Raw genomic sequence first — 18,401 nt, 5'->3', positions numbered from 1 at the left:
TGGCTTTGAGCTCTTTTCTGGGTGGATTTGGCAAATTGATCTCGTTTCTCCTTGTGACTGTTTCGGGGAGGAGCACTGCAGATTAGAATATTAATGACTTCATAATTAGTGAGAACCACCGTCTTTAGGACGATGAGGTTGTGCCTTACAGCTCAGAATTGGGGAGAAAGTGAACAAAGGAAAGTGGGGAGAGGGAGAAGCAGTGACTATTGAAATAAGAAGATATTAATAGGTTAGAAAAAGCAGAAGTAATAAAGACTTTTTAGAACATGCCATCAAGAACCCTGCCAGTACAGAATTATTCATGTACATTTACTATTGTTTTTATCTGGCTCGAGCAGTAAGATTTCTGCTGCTTCCCTTGGGAAGCTTTTCTGCAAGAGAATAAATCTGAAGTTGGGAAAACTTCTTTGATATTCATCTTAAATTAGATTTTCTTAATTTTCCCCTATTACTTTGAGTTATGTCAAATTATGCTGTATTAAAATGTCCTATCTTTCTGTCATATATCTGTAGGTGATTATCACTGTCTGCTTAAAAACTTTAGAACCATGCATGCTAACTATGAGCATAGTTTACCTATGATCCCAGTGCTGAGCTAACCTATACAGGCTGAATTTGTTTTGCTCCTTCCTTATCAGCTCTCCCCAAGTGTTTTAGCAGTTCTTCAGGCTTGGTTCAGCTTTGGAGCACTTTTCTGGAGAAGAGGTACCCAGGCAGAGTGTAACACACCAGGCGCAGTCACATCAGAGCCTTGGAGATGGGACTTCATTCCTGAATGATGTCTTTGTGTATACATACCAAACTAGCCTTGTTGCAGGATGATGTTGCAAACCAGGTTCTCCTCTACTATCTGTCAATCTCTTTCAGCTTTACTGTTTCCAGTTTTCTTCCCTTCTGCAAATATCTGTGTTTTGGAGCTCTTTTCCTTTGTATTTTTAAGCTATATTTTCTGAACAGAAGCTCATTCTGTTATTTTCTGCTTCCATTTCTAATGTCTCTAGATCCACTCTTGTTATTTTCCTCTCCTGGGAAGCATTTGTGTTATCTCCTAGTCTGCAGATGTTATTACTGTCTGATTTGTAGGTGCTTCTAGAATAACCATGAAAATACTGCATTAGATCAGACTTAGCACATACCCCAGTGAGAGTGCTGGTTGACACTTCTACAGAGACTACTTGAAGGGTAATAGAAGAGGTTACATGGTATTCATACTCCTGGCCTCATGGATACAGTGGCTAGACCAAATGAAGCAAGTATAAAAGGGAAATCAGGAGTTAGGTAACACTGCGTGCATGGTGGGGAATGAGAGGGTAATATTGGGCTGATGGAGGAAGGTGGGAAAGTAGGCAGTCAGCGTGTTCTCTCTGTTACATGGGGAGGAAAGAAGATCAATACCAATGGCAATAAGAACATGCTTTGGTTTCTTGTAAGAATTCTACTGCTGTTTTTTTTTTTGTTTTTTTTTTTAGCTTATATTAGTGTTCTTCCAAAATCTCTTCCCCTCATGCTTATGAAAGCTTGAGCAGGAAAACACACACAAGCAAAAATAAAGCAATGTTCTGGCCCCTGCTTGAGCGTGAGCTAGACATCTTCCTTCTGGAAGGGGAATTGGGATCCAGCTGTGCTGACTGGGAACCAGCCTCATGCTATGCAAATTGCAGAAATGCATTGGATGCCTGGCACAGTGAGATGAAACTCAGCTATCAGGTGGCTCCTGGGAACCTGGAGGCTGTTGTTTGTCTCCTTCAGGAGAGATGGAGGTTTGGAAGGAGCCATTCTGCAGGCTGAATTGTGAGCCATTAGTTGGATCACCTTGGATTTCAGTGCATATGCTGGGAAATAGGATTTTAAAGCCTCACCCACTAGTTCTTCAACAGGCGTTGTTCTCCCTTATCTATGTCAGTGGTATCATTTAGAGACATGGGATGTTTAAGTTATACATGAAGAGTAGTCCCAATTGTAGTTGAGGTTTGAGATAATGAATACACAATACAGATAATACCACAATTCAGGTAACGATAATAGCACATTCAATTAGTTCTTTCCCCTTCTGTTTTGCTTATGCACTTCTCTTCATGGTGAATTGTGCACCTCTGCTCTTAGTTTAGCCAAGAGCTAACACACCCATCATCCTGCAGGAAGTGATGGGCTCTTGCCCTCCAGGCCAGCCGGGATGCCAGCAGTTCCTACCTTCCTGGGTCTTGTCTGCGTCTCTAAATACTCAAAGCTGTGGTCAGGCGGCACTTATGGCTGCTGATTACTGCTTCTTAAAATTCATCTGTGTCCACAGTCATTTTAAAAGCATTTTCCACATCTGTCCCTGGGTGCCCCAGCCCATCACACTAAACCACCAATCTGGTTTTCCACAGCTGTCAATTTTGCTGGTCTAGTTTCCACTCGATTGTAGGGAGGAAAGCAACAACTGTGCAGTGTCCAGTTTTCCATTCTTTGTCTCATGGTGAGCTGTCAGGATTTGGCGTGGTTTGCAGAGCCTCCCCTGTTTGAAGTTCATTTTTTTCTTTTTGGCACTTGAAATGCTCCAGGGGCCTCTGAGGTTGAGAACCAGGTTTGTCAGACAGAGAGGTCAGACAAGGGTTAGTGATGCTATCTCTGAGAGGCCAACCGTCAGCACCACACTCGGAAATTATGAAAGGGGTGTAAAGGAGGGAGACCTTGGTGGCTGCTGCTGATCCACGGAGATCTGGGAGGAGCAGCAGCTTCTGATGGTGCCGAGGCTGTTTTGGAGCAGAGGTGGCCCAGGAGAAGAGAGCACCCGGCAGTGTCTGCTGATGCTCATGCTAGAAGCTGGAGCCACGGCCTGCTGAATTTGGTGGAAGAAGTCCCTTTTCTTTTGGTTGTTGGACTAGGCCCCACCTGAACAGTGCGTGTAGGAAGAGGGACAATGCTAACTGCTTAGCTATATCACTGTGCTTGAATCCACTGGCCTTTCCCAAGTATTTCTGAATGCTGTAATGGCAACAGGTGAAATGTTTCTTCTAATTTTCCTTTGTATATCCTCACTTTCTCTGCTTCCAGCACTTACCAGTGCTCCCTTTGAGAAGGAGGAGTAGAGAAGTGTCTTTTTCTGTAGCAGAAACTGACATTTGATTTTTTCTTTTTGGCGTGTGAATGAATGCCATCCTCATTTCCTTTTCCTTCAGAAGATGAGCACCATCATCTTTATGCTGTTCTCCTGCTTTGTAGATTTGACTAGCAGGCACAAGACAACCTTCAACATCTACTAAGAATTTATCCAGACAGAAATTATGTGGGCTGTCATATGGCAGAGTAAACTATAGAGTAGCAAGGAAGACCCTGGAATTCCTCTTTGGTACCTGGGAAGGGTTTCTTTTCCAGTTGCTTGTGTCCCTGAAGGAGTTATAGATTAATTGATAATTTTTGTCTTGGTAAAGTTGCATTGTGTTTATTCATTACTGAATCTCTGACAATAATGTTTTCTGGAATGACTGCTTAAGAGTGCCTTTCTGTGGTGATCAGACTTCACATAAGCATAAGTTTTCTCAGTAATTTGTCACATAAAAAGTCTTACTAAATTGGGAATGACTGTGCTGGTGGCTGCACATACATTGATGGATTGTCTGCTCCAACACACTTAAATCTTGTTAAAAATAATATGAATAGGTTGCTCAGCTGTAGCAATACATACAACATTGTACAAGATAAAAACAAAGGCTTGCACACAAAAACTCCTGTCACGAAAGAGGTTCTGACCTAAAACAGTGGGACCCATGAGGGGGCATTTTATGTTTTATCTTACTTTGTAAATTCCCTTCTAGTAGGGCCTCATTGGTAACAAGATACATATTGAATTAGCTAAACAGTTAATTGATGAAGCTCTGGCTTTAAATGAGTGCCTGTAAATAATGGATACAATACACCCTTGGTGTCCAGTAACGCCAGTGAAGTCAGTGAAATTACACCAGGGTTGAATTTGATTCCTTCTGTCTTTGCTTATCAGGAATACAACTTGCCCAGACATTTTATGGGGAAACGTTTGCTTTAGGCTGTTTATACTGGCTATGCTTAAGATTTGGAAGGGGAGGGAAAAAAAAAAAGCAGCTGTAGGAAGAAAACACAAAAATACTTTGTTTAATGTCCTACCTTCTTTTTCTCTCTCCTTTAATAACAGGGCAGCACACTGAGAAAGCGGAAGATGTATGAAGAATTCCTGAGCAAGGTCTCCATTTTGGGTCAGTTGCCCTTTGGACTTGTGTATTAGTTCCTCTGTTAGACATGCTGGCTGAATGAATTTTGGTCTTTGATGGCATGATGAAAACCATGGTGGTCAAACAGGAGATCTCACAGTTGCATCATTTCCTAAGGAAAGAAAGTGTAAAGGGCCCTTTTTTAGGACTTGTTTTTCTCATTCTTTAATAAGCACTGAGCATTTATGTTAAGGGCAAATCTTTCCTTAAATATGCCAACAGGCATGCACTCATAACCTTTCAGTAGCTGCTGTTACTGAACTGTATATAGATAGAAGAAAAAGCAGTACAGAGTTATGAATTTATCATAAAGTCTAGTTACATCCTTTCAGGTAACAGGTGAGAAGCTTTTTCCTGCAAGAATACTGTATTTATGTGCACTAAGCAAACTACCCTCACAAATCAAAAATTTTTTTTCTTCTGTCTTTTACAGCCTCTGTCTCACATTCTTAAAACATCTGTTTAGCTTCTTGTCCTTGGATTTTGTTTCCCTTTGATTAATGTGATAGCCACAAAATTCGGACATGTTCTTGATGGCCTTCAGTAGGAAAAACAACAAACCCATAATGCCTGACCAATCAATCACCATTAGGAGAACAAAACTTATAATAACGAGGACAGTGTTAGACAGTACAATGAAACGTTGATTCTGTAGGAGAGCCATCATGTTTCTGCTAGGGCTATTTTGAAAAAAACAGTTGAGGATTAATTTCCTATATAATTAAAGTACTTGTATTACTATTTAAACACTTTATTTCATGTTTATTGTATTCCTCTATGATTTGAGCTTGGGTACCTGAAATATGAGAGAGTCTTAATGAAAATAGATTTGAACTTTTGAGAGGTTCTATGCATGAAATTTTCAATTATATTTGTGTGCTTAAAGTAAGGCCAAGTGTATTACTCACTTATTAATGAAGTTTTCATCATTTAAATGCTTTCTTTTATGCTTAATTTAAATCCTTCTAAATTAAAAGCTTAAATTATACTAAATTACAATGAGTATTTAAAGAAAAAAAACATCTCTGCACCTGTACTAATAGGAAGCAATTACAACAATGAGACATCTCAAAACAATTTCGGAGTAGAAAGGTTATTCAAAGATGCGCTTCCTTAAACATGCGGTTTGCCATATAATTGTATCCTAGTTTGTAGTATGGTTCTTCAATCTCAGTAAAAAATGGGTAAGAACTTCAAGATTTGAACCTTTTTTAAGTACAGGAAAGCACCGGCAAAATAACACATCATTTCAGGATCTGTGAGAATTTAGGTGAAGTGTTTAAGGATCTATTTCACATGTCTAAATAGCAGGTGACAGCTGGAAAACTGCAAAGTATTTTAGAAATCTCAACACAGTACTGGGAAGTCAACTTCACCTCATGCATTATTGTGGTCAGAACTTGGCGATTTCTCACTGGAAAAACCTCTACCTGCTTCATACACATATTTTTCAAGGCCTAGTGTCTGTAACTAGCTATATAATTATAAGAATATATATATTTTTAAATCTTAAGGATTTTTTAGATTATCAGTAGCTGCTTATCTAAGGAGATATAACTACTCCGTTTAGATCTTTTCTCCAGCTTTTAATTAAATGTAAAGCCATGAATTTGTATGTACTTTTTAGAAATTAAAAAAAAATGGTCTACTTTATTTGATGTTTGAATTTAACACTGCAACTAAAACTTTAAGAGTTTTATCATGTACAAACTTCTATATCATACTCTGTTTGCAGGAACCATTAACCAATGTATTTGTAGTGGTACAATTCCTTTGGACAAAAGAGAGACACTTCGTGACTAGAGCTGGAATTAGCTTTGAATTTTTCATAAAGGCAACTGAAGAAGAAGTTTAAAGGGACTCTTTCTTTTCATTGTTAATTGCTGAGTTCTTTCTCAAAAAAAAAAGAAAAAAGAAAAAGAAAAAGCCTACTCTAGTCTGTATGAAAGAGTTTTATGCTTATTTTTAGTCAGACAGAGCACTTTTGAATGTTGCATTGACAATGTGAGCTCGGACTTTGATATTAATGCTTCCACAGCAAAGGCCATAAACATACCAGGAAAGTGCATTAGTGATTATAAGTGGAAAAAATATTAGGAATAATTGTTTCTCAAAGTGCAACAGGAAGTGCGTAAAAATATGAAGAGAGGCGTATGTGTGTCCAGCAACTGATTTGATGACTGTCCAGCAAAATTTACCTTTTGTGCATTTTCCACTTTGGTCTGGCTTTGTTGGACTCAGTCTGCTCTTCTGAGCTCAGCCAGAAGGCTTTTTAAATTTTAGAGAACAACTCTCTCACCTTCCCACAATACTTCTATGCAATATATTGAACAAAATGGGAATGACAGAGTCTGAGCAAACAACATAAACCTAGCCTTGTTGTCAGAAGCCATATCTTGACTTAAATTGTTTGGTGATTCACAATGAGATGAGTAAGAATCAACAGAAATTTAGTAAATGAATTTTAGCCCAACTTTTTAAGGCTGTGGTGGTTATATCATTGTGTTATCTGTTTCTTTTAATAACTTTTAAGCCTGTTGCTTTCCTCAGTCACATCTGATAGAAAGACAGAAGTTCAAATACAATTCATTGGCTTGAATTCTCATGCAAACAGGCAGAAGAGAGAGACACAGATGAGCATCCTTCTTCTCCCCAAGGGCAGAGCAGGTAGAATTCATCCCTTAGCAAAGGCACTGGGAGGAAGCCAGCAGGTCAGTCAGTAGCCCTGAACCAGCCACTATGCAGACTGTCTTTTGCCAGGCAGGTGTCACAGGGGATTTATGGCAGCTGCAGGTAGGTGATAAGAACACAAAGGGGCAGGAGCCAGGCTTTATGAGTTCTTTTACTCATAAAATAGACTGTTAATATTTTCTTATTGAAGTTTACTTTGAAGTGGTTTTTTTTTTTCTCTCTAAGTGGCGTAAGGAAAAGAAAAACAGCTCTTGCACTTGTGTGCATTCCCAATGGCCAAAACTGCAAATGAAACAGAGGTGCAACTTTACAGAGCTATACCTGATTCCACCGCCACTGTGCTAACAGAGACTTGCTATTGGTGTCAATAGTTCCTGATCTCAGTCATGGGGAAAGTCTTCTTTTGGGTTAGCACCTTTGCAGTGCTTATTAAGAAGGCCATCAGTAACCATCTGAGAGCAACTCTGATGAAAAAACAGCAGGACTTGTTCTGGCATCTGGGTTTCGATGTGGTAAGAGAGGATCTCAGTAGTATCTCACAACAGCTAGGCTGCTCCGGTGCACTGCAGCATCTGGGCAGTGCAGATCAGACCACAGACTTGGGGAACTGTCAACTTGTCCTGTCCAACTTTTAAGATTATTATCTGGGTGATTATGAAAGTCTAAGGCACAATGAATAAATTTATTTTCTCAATTTGAAGTTCGTGCAAAGCGCGTGGATGAGAGAAATGTTTCTTTTGTAACAAAACCAGGCATATCGGAGCTGTCAGTTTAGATATGAATCTTCAGCCAAAGTAAGAATCTTTTTATAATAAAGTTTTATGATCTTCAATACTTTAGAGTCCCTGGACAAATGGGAGCGGCTGACAGTGGCTGATGCACTGGAACCTGTCCAGTTTGAAGATGGAGAAAAAATTGTTGTGCAGGGAGAGCCTGGTGATGACTTTTTCATTATTACAGAGGTAAGTTTGGCATCCTGATAAAACTGTGTCTTTTCCTGGTAAAGATTAAGACGTATTATTAAAGACATTTGGTTTCAGTTTAATCTCTTGCTTCAGCAAGATGAACTAATTCCACTCAAACCAGGAGAATTACTCAAAATTCATATGAATTCAGACACCAGTTTTGTGGAAATACCTTACATGAGTGGAGGAGGACACTCCCTAGTTTCGAGGAAAATGTAAGACATGGAGTTTTGAGATATGTCTAGTGTCTTTACTGTTTGAAGGTTTCTTTTCTACTTAATTTTGCTTTTGTTCCAGATTGCCAGTACTTTAACAAGGCTGGCCAGGCACACAGTGCATTGATATTTGTTCCCAAAGGGACTTACAGGAGAAATCACGATGAACATCTGTAGAATGGAGCAGGAGACCTGATCTGAAAATAGATAATTTGTTCTTTGTTTTGCCTTAAATTCAGTCCAAATAGCTGAGCCATTTTCTTGCTTACTCTCACACAAGCAGACAGATCTGTCAGGCAGCTGAAAATACTGACATCTTTTTGGGAGATTATCTGACACTTCAGTTCCACTGTTTCACTTCTGCAAACAGATGCTGATGGGATTTTTCCTCCCTCTCTGACATAAATATTTGGGTCTTCAGTATCTCACACAAATACTTAGACACTGTGATGTAACAAGTTATAAAAATGTATTAGAAAGACTCAGGTTAAGGCTAACAAGCCAGCGTTAGGATATGACCATGTACGTATTGAAGTAGGAGTTTGGGGCATGGTTTTCAGTGCCAGCTGTGAGTGTTCATACCCAAATGTATAGACTGGGAGTGGCTGATGTATGTCCTTGTGGTGACAGTTCAAATGCACATCTCAGGCCAGATGTTACATGACCAGCAACAAGGCCGTGATGGCAGCACAAGGGGTGCTGGTAATCTGAATTCCTACCAGTGGGAGATGGGTTAGATGGATGTAATGAAACTTGTGTCATTGTGTTGCCTTGGGAGGTAGTTGTATGTACACAGAATGCGTCTCTGGTTCCATCAGACTGCTGTGTTGTGATGTGATTTTAGGAGGAAAGAGACCATGCCCCACACAAACGGTAAAGGGCTTGTACAGCATCCATTCCAAATGGCTTAGAGGCCAACAGGTTTTCCTTTGCTTGCTACTTATCTGTGAATTTTTGAACAGTTGCCTCTATCCAAGGCAGCCAAAATTTGGTTCATAATCAATATATGATACTTAAAATTCCATTCTTTCTTCCCTCTTGAGTGTTGGATGCTGGTGCTGAAATACATATTTGATTTATGAACATAGTTTCTCTTCTGAAATAACTGCACCTGCGTAGTGCGCAGCTACACACTTGAGGAACTTTAACTGTGATGAGCCTTCAAATCAATAGTGTGAGAATAAAACCAGACTAGATACTAGAGAGGAATTTTTTTCAATAATAATTTTTTTATTATATAAGAAAAATATAGGAAATAATTTGCTCCTTTAGAAATATGGGATTTTTATTCCTACGAGAGTTACTAGGTGTCTTGTTATTCCTTGCAGCAGCATGAGACTAGGAAAACCTGATTTTCTTAGCCATCAAAACCCATGTGGAAAATTGGCAGCTTGCTAAAGAACTACTGAGGGCCATTATTTTCTCCCTCTAGAAGGAACAGCTGTTAAGACTTGAATGGGTAGAAAAGTATTAGCACTGTGTACTGTGTAATCATAAAGTATCTGCTCACCTCAGCCATCCACTATAAATCTAGCATAGTTTCTTACTTTAGGAATTGCCTGTATTTTTCTACATTAAAGAATGAACATCCAGTATCTATTATTTCTTGTGCTGCAGTAGTATTTTTGCCTGCTCACATATAGTTTAAGGTTTATATTTTAAACCTGATTTGACAGGAGTTTGCATCTTTGATGTTCAATTTGTCTGCAGGATTGCTGATGAAGCCACCAGGAATACTTTATTCCACAAACTTTGGTTGAAATTAATTTTGGCTGGTTTGTTGTCACAACATGTTGAAAAGTCATTAGCTTCTTTCATATATTTATTGATGTTTGTGGCCTTATAATCCAGAACACTACAAATATAGCTAATTTGTTTGGCTGCTACGTGTGCAGAAACCATTTCATATATCACCAGAATGCAGCCTCCTTTGGAGTACAGTATGTCCAGTAGTACAAAGCTGAACTTTCCCACAGAATTTTTGGGCAGGATTCTTATTTATTATAAAGCGTGGTTATTCATGACATGCCTTAAACAAATCAGTTACCAATTTATAAGGCTGTAGTGCAACTAGAGAGATCACCAGCATCACAAATACAGGTTCCGAGTGGGATCTTGTGACTCCTATCATAAAAGGTTCTCAAAGACACCCAGGACTCACAGATTTTAAATTGTTAGCACAGTTTTCTGCGAACTTCGTAAACTGCTTATTTGTGGTTAGCCTGCAATGCTGCCTTCCCCTGCGACATCCTATGGGATGCTATCTTTTAAGTATACTGGTTCTGCAGGAGGAAACAGCCTACAAGTGAACTGGCAAGTTCACTGGCAAGTTCAACAGCCTACAAGTGAACATTCAGGCAGACTGAAGTGCAACCATTAAACACCTTTTTAAAGGGAGACTTCCAGATTGACCAGAAAAGCAGCTCCTGATTTAAACGAGGAATATCATCCTGGTTAGTATAGATAAGAGTATTTAGTTTCCCCTTCCTATCAAACAAGCAGATTAACCTTTTCCCTTTTTTTCTTAGTATAACCTTTTTCATGGCTTTCTGTACAGCATCTGCCTCCAGTGTTGCGCAGATCATGGTAGGGTGCTGGCTGTTTGAGTTGCAGGCTGTATGCATGAAAATGCTATGTGGAGGCAGAGGCTGCAGCATGAGCTCAGCCAAATTATTAGAATAACACAAAATACGCATGGGGAAGACCCACAGGAAACCAGGCTTGTAAAGTCCACTGCTCACAGTGCTGTTTGTGGTCATTTTTTGTTAAAAATCCGACGAGAAGAGTATTACCCTGAGATTTAAGGACTGCAAGATTTTTTCTGCCATGCTGAGTCTTCACAGGCAGCAGTAAGATGTTTACCAGTAAGTTGGTTGGGTGTTTTTTCATTCAAATGTTAAGCAGCCTTCAACAAGATTTAGTTTAAATATTTAAAGGCTGCTATTTTTTCCAGTGATAGAGTTATTTTAATGTTTATACCATACTCCTTAATTTGAAGATAGGATCAGAAGTGAATGCATGCTTACAAAAGCAAAATAACCACTTTTGTGAGGTTGATTTACTGCACTTGAAACTGGTAATTAAGAAAAGAAAAAAGAAGCAGCCCTGCAGTTTCTGTATTTTCAGATATTTCCAGGTCTTATTTTCCCACTATGCTTTTCACACAACAAACTCGGGCTTTCCCAGACCAGACAGATGTGGAATGTATCTGTTGGATTCCAAGGTCATGGAATTATCCCATATGAGATTCCTGGCACAGAGGTGAAAAACTTTAAGCACCATGAAACAATTGTTGCCATAAAGAATTATATTTTGGCAAGCGTAAATCATAACAGATGTACAGTTTCTAACAAATACATTTTCAGTTGTATTGTACACTGCCACACTGTGTAACCAACGGTAGGGAGGATTTATTCATCTGACTTCAGATAAAGCAAATATTTTTAGCTAGCATTTTAAAGTGGTAGCTTGCAAAGGCATGTGAGCTTTGCAGAGTTAAATATCCCAGAAAATGTTACGTCCCTTTAAATGAAATGCCATTTGAACGAGGGCTGATTTTTTTCCCCAACTCGTGCTTTGCCACTGACTTCAGTTCGAGCAGCAGCTCAGACTAGTGTGGTAGTTCTATGAAACTGGAAAGAACCGAGTTTTTTGCTGTTGTCTAGGTTACTGAACAAGGTAGTGACAATAGTATTAAAAATAGAGGTTAGGATCATGTACCATTCTGTAACTTCAGCTTCAAACTTGGCTTGGTGGCACTGTACCTCGGAGAAATGTCCATAATGCAGCTAGCAAAAATGCTGGGATCTGCAGCCGTGAAGTGCCCTGCTGGGTTTTCCAGCTCCCACCCCTCCCTGTGTCAGATCACTTGGATCTACTTGCCACTGCTAAGCACCATATACGACACACAGTTATTGTCATGGGACTCCGCTGAATGTTCTCGGGGAGTCTTTTAATATCAGTTGCATTCTGAGAGCTCACTGTGCCTGACTGGTTGCTGAAGTGCTGCCAGATGGCCCCAGTTCTCCAAAAAGTTTGACATGGCTTAAGGAAAATGCACACACAGATGCAAACGTGTGCAGGTGTGGGAGGGGAAAACAGCAAAATTGTTATGATAATGCCCCGCTGTGCCCATGGAGGACAGCTTGTAACTGTCCTTTAAATGTGCTGTCCGTAGCCTGTCATCTCCTCAGAGGACAGTTTGGTTTAAGTGGTGCATAAAGCAAAGAAATAAAACTGCATGAGAAGCAAAACATTTCCAATTAATAGCTGGTTGAGCTGCCCAGCAATAACATGCAGCAGCCTAAAAATAAAAGAACTAAAAATAGAAGATAATTGGCAGGAGAAAATTCAAGGAGAAATGGACCCATTGTATCAAGCAGTTTCACATTAGAATTTTTATTTTAAAACATTTTAAAACCTAGTATTTTTAATTGTAGATTAGTGTTAGTGCCAGTGGGTAGTTCCAGCCTCCTCTGTAAGTCCTTTGTGAAAAGCACTGAAAAAAGGCTTGGGATTTGTGTTCTTTATTGTTTTCCTGGTGGCTAAAAAGGAGGCAGTCAGGGCCTCTGATTTTCAGGCTTACTTGTATTATCAGTGCAGCCTGTGGGCAGACTGTTACCCACCCTGGGCCTCTGTTTCCACATCAGTGGGAGTAATCCTAATGACACTCCATAAAGGTGAGTAAAAGCTTCACGGGAAAATGTATTAAGTATCCACTAGTACTGAAACCAGGGAATGGGAATAGCAAGATTGGAAAATAAGAGAAATTTTTCACTGACAGTGCAGAAATCCTTCCAAAACTAGTGCAGAGAGCTGCCTGACTGGTAGAAATTAGTCAAATGGATTGCTAATAATTATTGATCCAGCCAAGAGTAGTGCTGATCACATTCAAAACAGCGCTGTGATTCCTGGGGGAGCTGCTAGTTGTCATGCTGCTGTTGACATTTCAAGTCAGGGCCACTAACTGGCTCCAGTCTGGGCAGGATCCACTGTGAGTTATTGTGACTGCTGAAAGCATGCTTGAGATACTGTCCTGTAGGTGAAATCAGTGTTTCCAACCCTGCTGACAGTCTTGGCATGCTGTGGAGGGCCTCTGCACAAAAACAGTTCAAAGCCTCGTTAGGTGGAACAGTGTTTGTAAACTCTTTGTAGCATGGTAACGTGAAGGAGCAGAGGAAGATCCTTGGGCTAGCTAGGAAGGGCACTCTGCTCCTTACAGAATTGGGCCTTTTTGTAGGAAAAGTAGACTTGAGACTTAAATTGCACAAGAAGCATCTGAAGATTTATGATTTAAAAGCTCTTCAAGAAAGAAAAGAAAGAAAGAAAAAAAAAAAGAAAAATAATAGCCCAATTGTTTCCTGCTTTAAATTGTTGCTCTTTGACATTCTAACCCAAGAGAGACCCCTTTGGCAACTACCCCTACAACAGGCAGGAGAACTACAAAGTAAACTTCTTCCGTATGGTTAATGAAGTCACTGCCTTAGGCACACTCTGCTATCACACCTGATAATCTCTTTAAAAACACAGTGTGATTAATTATTAATTAGGAAGATGAATGTTGTCTAGAAAAGGAGTTTCAAAGGCTACAATCCGAATTGCTTAGTGTTACCAGGATTTTGTTGATACCAGGTATGTTTGTTAAAGGCAGTCTGCAGCAGCTCCTAATATGCCTCATAAACAAAATATACCTACTAAGCAGAGCCAGCAGTCACTGAGGGCTCTGTTCTTTGCTTATTTTCGTCTGTGGAGACATTGTTTTCTGTAGAGCTCTTACAGGAACAGTAGACTCAATTTTGTTGATATCACCTGGCTGTGCTCAAACAATAGCGCTTCCATTGGCCCTGCATCAAAGTTGATCGGCGTTCAGGATGGCATTTTTAATGGCCAGCTGATGTCAAAGATAAAAAGGTAGGTGTGCGATTGGGTGCCATCCTGCCTGGGGATGGAGGTGATGTGTTTTGCTGTGTCAGAGTGACTGAAATGCTTGCTTAGTTCATCTCTGGTTGGATTTGCTTTAAATTTGACTTCTGTGAGCAGTGGATCAGGCTGCATATATATGCAATCTTGAGTGTATCCTTATCTCTCCTCTGTTAGAAAGGGCCAAAATTTCATAGTAAGCAACTGGCTGCTCCACTTCTTGCTCCCACCAGCAATGGGAGGACCTGTCAGTGACTGCAGCTTTTGGTCCTTCCAACTCTTTCTCCAGCCCCAGTAATAACCATGGCAATGCAGGCACCTCCTGTAAATTCTGCAAAATCTGAAACCACAGAAGTGATGTATGCTGGATCATTTTCTTAACGTTTTTGTGAGATTTCAGATTAGCCAATATTTCTAGTCTATTTTAGAACTTTGCAGATTTTGTTCCGCATTTGTGGCAGAAACCAGGACAACTGTATGTAAATTCTCTGAGTTGCTATGAACCCAGAGATTGGAGAATAATGTATAATAGTTTAAAAATGTATGGTTAAAAAAGTACTGTCAAACCCAGTCATGACTCAATCTCTAGTCCACAATCAGAATTAAGTCCTTTTGCATCATCGTTCTCCAACCCCATTCAGTTTAGTTTTCATATTATAAAAATGAAGCATTTTAAAAAGAAGTCTGATGGGTAGGAAAACAATGTAAAAGCAGCATCCCCAGCCAACATTCAGTTATAGAAAGAAAATTCTCGCCTGGATTGGCAAATTCATGTGGCTTTCTGTAAGCATATGACCAAATAATTTTGAGAGCCATAATTACTGTGGTATATAATGTATGTAACCTTTTTACCTACTCATTTTATCTTACTTATCTATTGGTCTTACTTGAACATCTCATGAATTTCATGGAGTTGATGCTCACTACACCTGTGTGATGAGGTGCGTGAAGCAAGCTCCATGTTACGATCTGAAGCATGGGCACAAGAATTAAGACAGTTCCTCATTCCTGCTGAAAAATATCAGTGGGAATTAGGTGCCTTGAAGGTCTGGGTCTTCTTGCTTTTGCTCACAGAAGGCCTAAGGCAAAGAAGAAATGTGAACTCTGTAGCCAGAATCCCAGGCTACCGCACCAACTGACTGTTCTTTTTCCTTTACATTAAATTTTACTGCCCCAAAATGATGGGTGCGCTTTTCTACTGCAGCTTATGTGGAAGTCGTTTGCACTTTGTGTTGCTGACTGAAATTTGTTTGTTTCTTCCCTTGTTTTTGTATAATAGTCCTTCATAAATCAAAGGTTGGCAAATAATAAAAACCCAAGATTATTTACTGGCTGAAGGAATATTTGCAGTGTCTTTGGCTACGTAGTTCAAAGGATTTGTCTTCTCTTGGAAAGTAGCCCTAGAACTGCTGATCCTTAGCTGTAAAATAAAAGCCATCCCAGGAATGATGCTATCAGCAGTCCCAAAGGGCTAAAATGGCAGCTGAGGAGTGATATGCTAGTGGTCTTCCAGGACAGTGCGACTGAGAACATTGCTTATGCCAGCATCATGAGGTACATGCAGGACTTTATGTGTTACTCCATCTCACTGGGACACTGATAAACTTACATCTTAAAGCAAAGACATGAGGAAGAGGCAATGCAGCAGTCCTGTTCTCAAAGGTTTGAAAGTAGTTTTCATAACCTCTCTTTGCACATACTACACCCGGTGCAAAAAAATGCATATGAATGTTTCCCCAGTTCATTTCTGACATGACAGCTTGTGTAGGAGTCTTCAGTCTCATTCAGTTGTAATTTAAAACATCTGATTTGTAAACCCATAAAATGTAAGTTTTAGTTGGAAATTCAGCCACACCCTGCCCTCTTAGCACTATAGGATATGCGGAAAATGGGAGATGGTTTGCTGCGCAAAGATGTAAAACCCAGTGTTAATAATTGGCAATTTCATGCTTAGTACTTGTGTGCTCCATCTGAATTTTCATAAAAATCAGTGCTAGGTTTTCTTTGTGTTCAGAACCAACTGTGACTTTCTGTGTACATAACACTTGCTTTAAGGCATGGTTTGGGTTTTGAGTCTTCTCTCTTTAGTCTTGTTCAGTAGAGTCTTGCTACCGTCGAAGTCTGCGGAAGCAGCGGAGGTTCCCAGGTAATGAAATGCCTCTGTGTGAGTAAGGAGAGCAGCCCAGGCTGCTTACCCCTCAAGGTTTTCAGGAGGTTCTCAGGATCCTTATAAACTCTTTTGGCATTGAAGACTGAGCTCACAAGCCTGGTTTCAAAGTACTTTCTCAACATGACCACGAACATTATGATCTCCATGATAAACTCCCGTTTCCTCTTCCCCCAATTTACTCCAAGTTTTGCTTCTTGCTCTGAAGCTGTTGCCCTAGCTGGCCACAGCTGCCAGCCCAGCCCTGGTCACAGCATTAGTTATGAGACTTTAATTATGATGTCTGTCTCAGACTTTTGCTTGGTCTGGTTACTTCAGTATCTACAGAATGTTTTCACAAAGAAGCAGATGGTGGTAGGAGTAATTGGGCCGTAAAACAACATTAACAGCTAAAAACGATTTTCACCAGAAAGGATTTCGCGGGCAGGGTGAAGGAGGTTCAGCACTGTTTTCGTGTTTTCTCTCCCTTGCATTCAACACTGCCCATTCTGTAGGTGGTAGCAGGCAGCACTGTCTGCTTCCAGGACATGATAACTGTAAGGTCAGTCACAAATATGAACAGTTGATGAATAACCCATTATAGAGTCACTTTTATGTTGACTCAGTGGACATTTCCTGGCTTCAGAGAGAGTAAAGATAATGGCTAGCTTTGTAGAAAGAAAGAATCTCTAAAATGCAACATTTTTTTTCCTTTGTGACTTTTATTGCTTTGTACGCTGACATGTCAGAGGGAGGAAAACAGTGCATTGTTGCCAATAATCCACAGCGCTTGGCACAGACAGTCTTTAAAATCTGGCACCGGGATGAATATTAATTCAGTTGTTTTCCCACAGAAGCTACTGATTAGTCAAGGCCAAGTATCCCTGAGATGATTCATTAAAACCCAGCATCGGAGCCCACCTTGACTGAGCAGATCTGCTTTGTGTCACCACTGCAGCAGGTGGACTGAATATTTAATAGAAGGGGCAACTAGAATTCTAGAACAGAGTGAAGATAAAAATGCAGATGGACCCCAAAGTCCAGACTGTGGTGCAGCCGCTTCCCAGCTTTCTGCCAGCAGCAGCTGGGCACAAAGCCAGGATAACTAGCCACAGAGGATTACACCCCAGGCAAGGGGCTCCTCCCATGTCTAAGAGCTGCTGTCGTCACCCCTGTGTCACCGTCCCCTTGCTCCCAGGCTTCCCAGTGCCAGTTGGCAGCTGGTGGTTTGGAAAAGAGGCATAGGACTACCACGGCCCCGAGTCTGGGAGGCTCAGAGGCCACCGTGACATGCCCTGCTCTGCGCTGCTCCCTTGCTTTTTGGACTCTCGATGAAGTCTTGAGGCTCCCAGCACTTGTAGGTGCCTCTGTCGGACTCCTGAGAGATCCTAGCTATGCTGCTGCGTCTAAAGGGCAACATTTTGAGGTCAAAAGACTATAAAGCTTAAAGTTTTGATTTTGAAAAGCATTTCAATAAAAAAGTCTTAATGAAAAAAATCCCAATTTTTTAATTCTTTGTGCAAAACCACTGTTTCACCTCCACGCATGAGGCGAAGTACACTTCATGCAATACTCTGCTTCTTTTGGCTTTGCACTGTGTTTATTGGTCTCTGCCTGAATCTTGTCTTGTTCCATCTAATAACGTTTCTTTTACTTCAAGGGGAGTACATTTAGGTACAGGACAACTTTCATGCAGGCTGCCTTAAAGAAATACTGAAGGGAAAGATTGCCTGAGATACCGCAATAGGAGGATGAACAAAATGATCTAAAAGGCCTTCCCATGTCAAATGTCTACAATTTTAAATAGTAAATGATCAAGGCAAAGGCATTTCCTGGTGATTAATGACTGGCTGGGTGTAGTCATGTCTGGGCCTTAACCCTGGCCTCTTGTATATCCCTAGGAAATGCCCTGTGGCTCAGTTGTTTCTGCTGGTTTAAGCTACACTTGGTTTATGATTGATTGTCATTTTTAAAAGTACCTTTATGTTTGTCGCTATTTTGGTGACTGCTCTAGACAGCTTTGTTCCTCTCTCTCGGGTGTGGATGTTATTCCTAAACCAACATAAATGTGCCTAGATAGCAGAAGCGATGGAAGCTTCGATATACATACGGTAGTCCTATGCAGGTGGGATACAGCTGGTAGACATGGCGAACTGCGTATTGTTTAGTGTCAAGCATGGCTGTAGAGCTCATGTATAGGGTTTGTGCCAGCTGGGAAGTAACATTTGCTTCCCAC

The 18,401-nt window shown here is 40.4% G+C and overlaps 1 protein-coding gene across 2 annotated transcripts in view; it reads left to right on the top strand.

Moving 5' to 3' along the window:
- The window catches only part of PRKAR1B (protein kinase cAMP-dependent type I regulatory subunit beta), a 100,329-nt gene that overhangs the window by 72,486 nt on the left and 9,442 nt on the right, over window positions 1-18,401 (top strand). For both annotated transcript variants that reach the window (XM_040574548.1, XM_040574547.1), the window contains exons 8-9: window positions 4,154-4,214; window positions 7,761-7,882. In XM_040574548.1, coding sequence (XP_040430482.1) covers window positions 4,154-4,214; window positions 7,761-7,882 — 183 coding nt within the window. The remainder of the gene's footprint in view (window positions 1-4,153; window positions 4,215-7,760; window positions 7,883-18,401) is intronic.

Source organism: Cygnus olor, chromosome 15 (assembly GCF_009769625.2).
Source record: "Cygnus olor isolate bCygOlo1 chromosome 15, bCygOlo1.pri.v2, whole genome shotgun sequence".
NCBI lineage: Eukaryota > Metazoa > Chordata > Aves > Anseriformes > Anatidae > Cygnus > Cygnus olor.
This window is presented reverse-complemented; position numbering and strand designations above follow the sequence as displayed.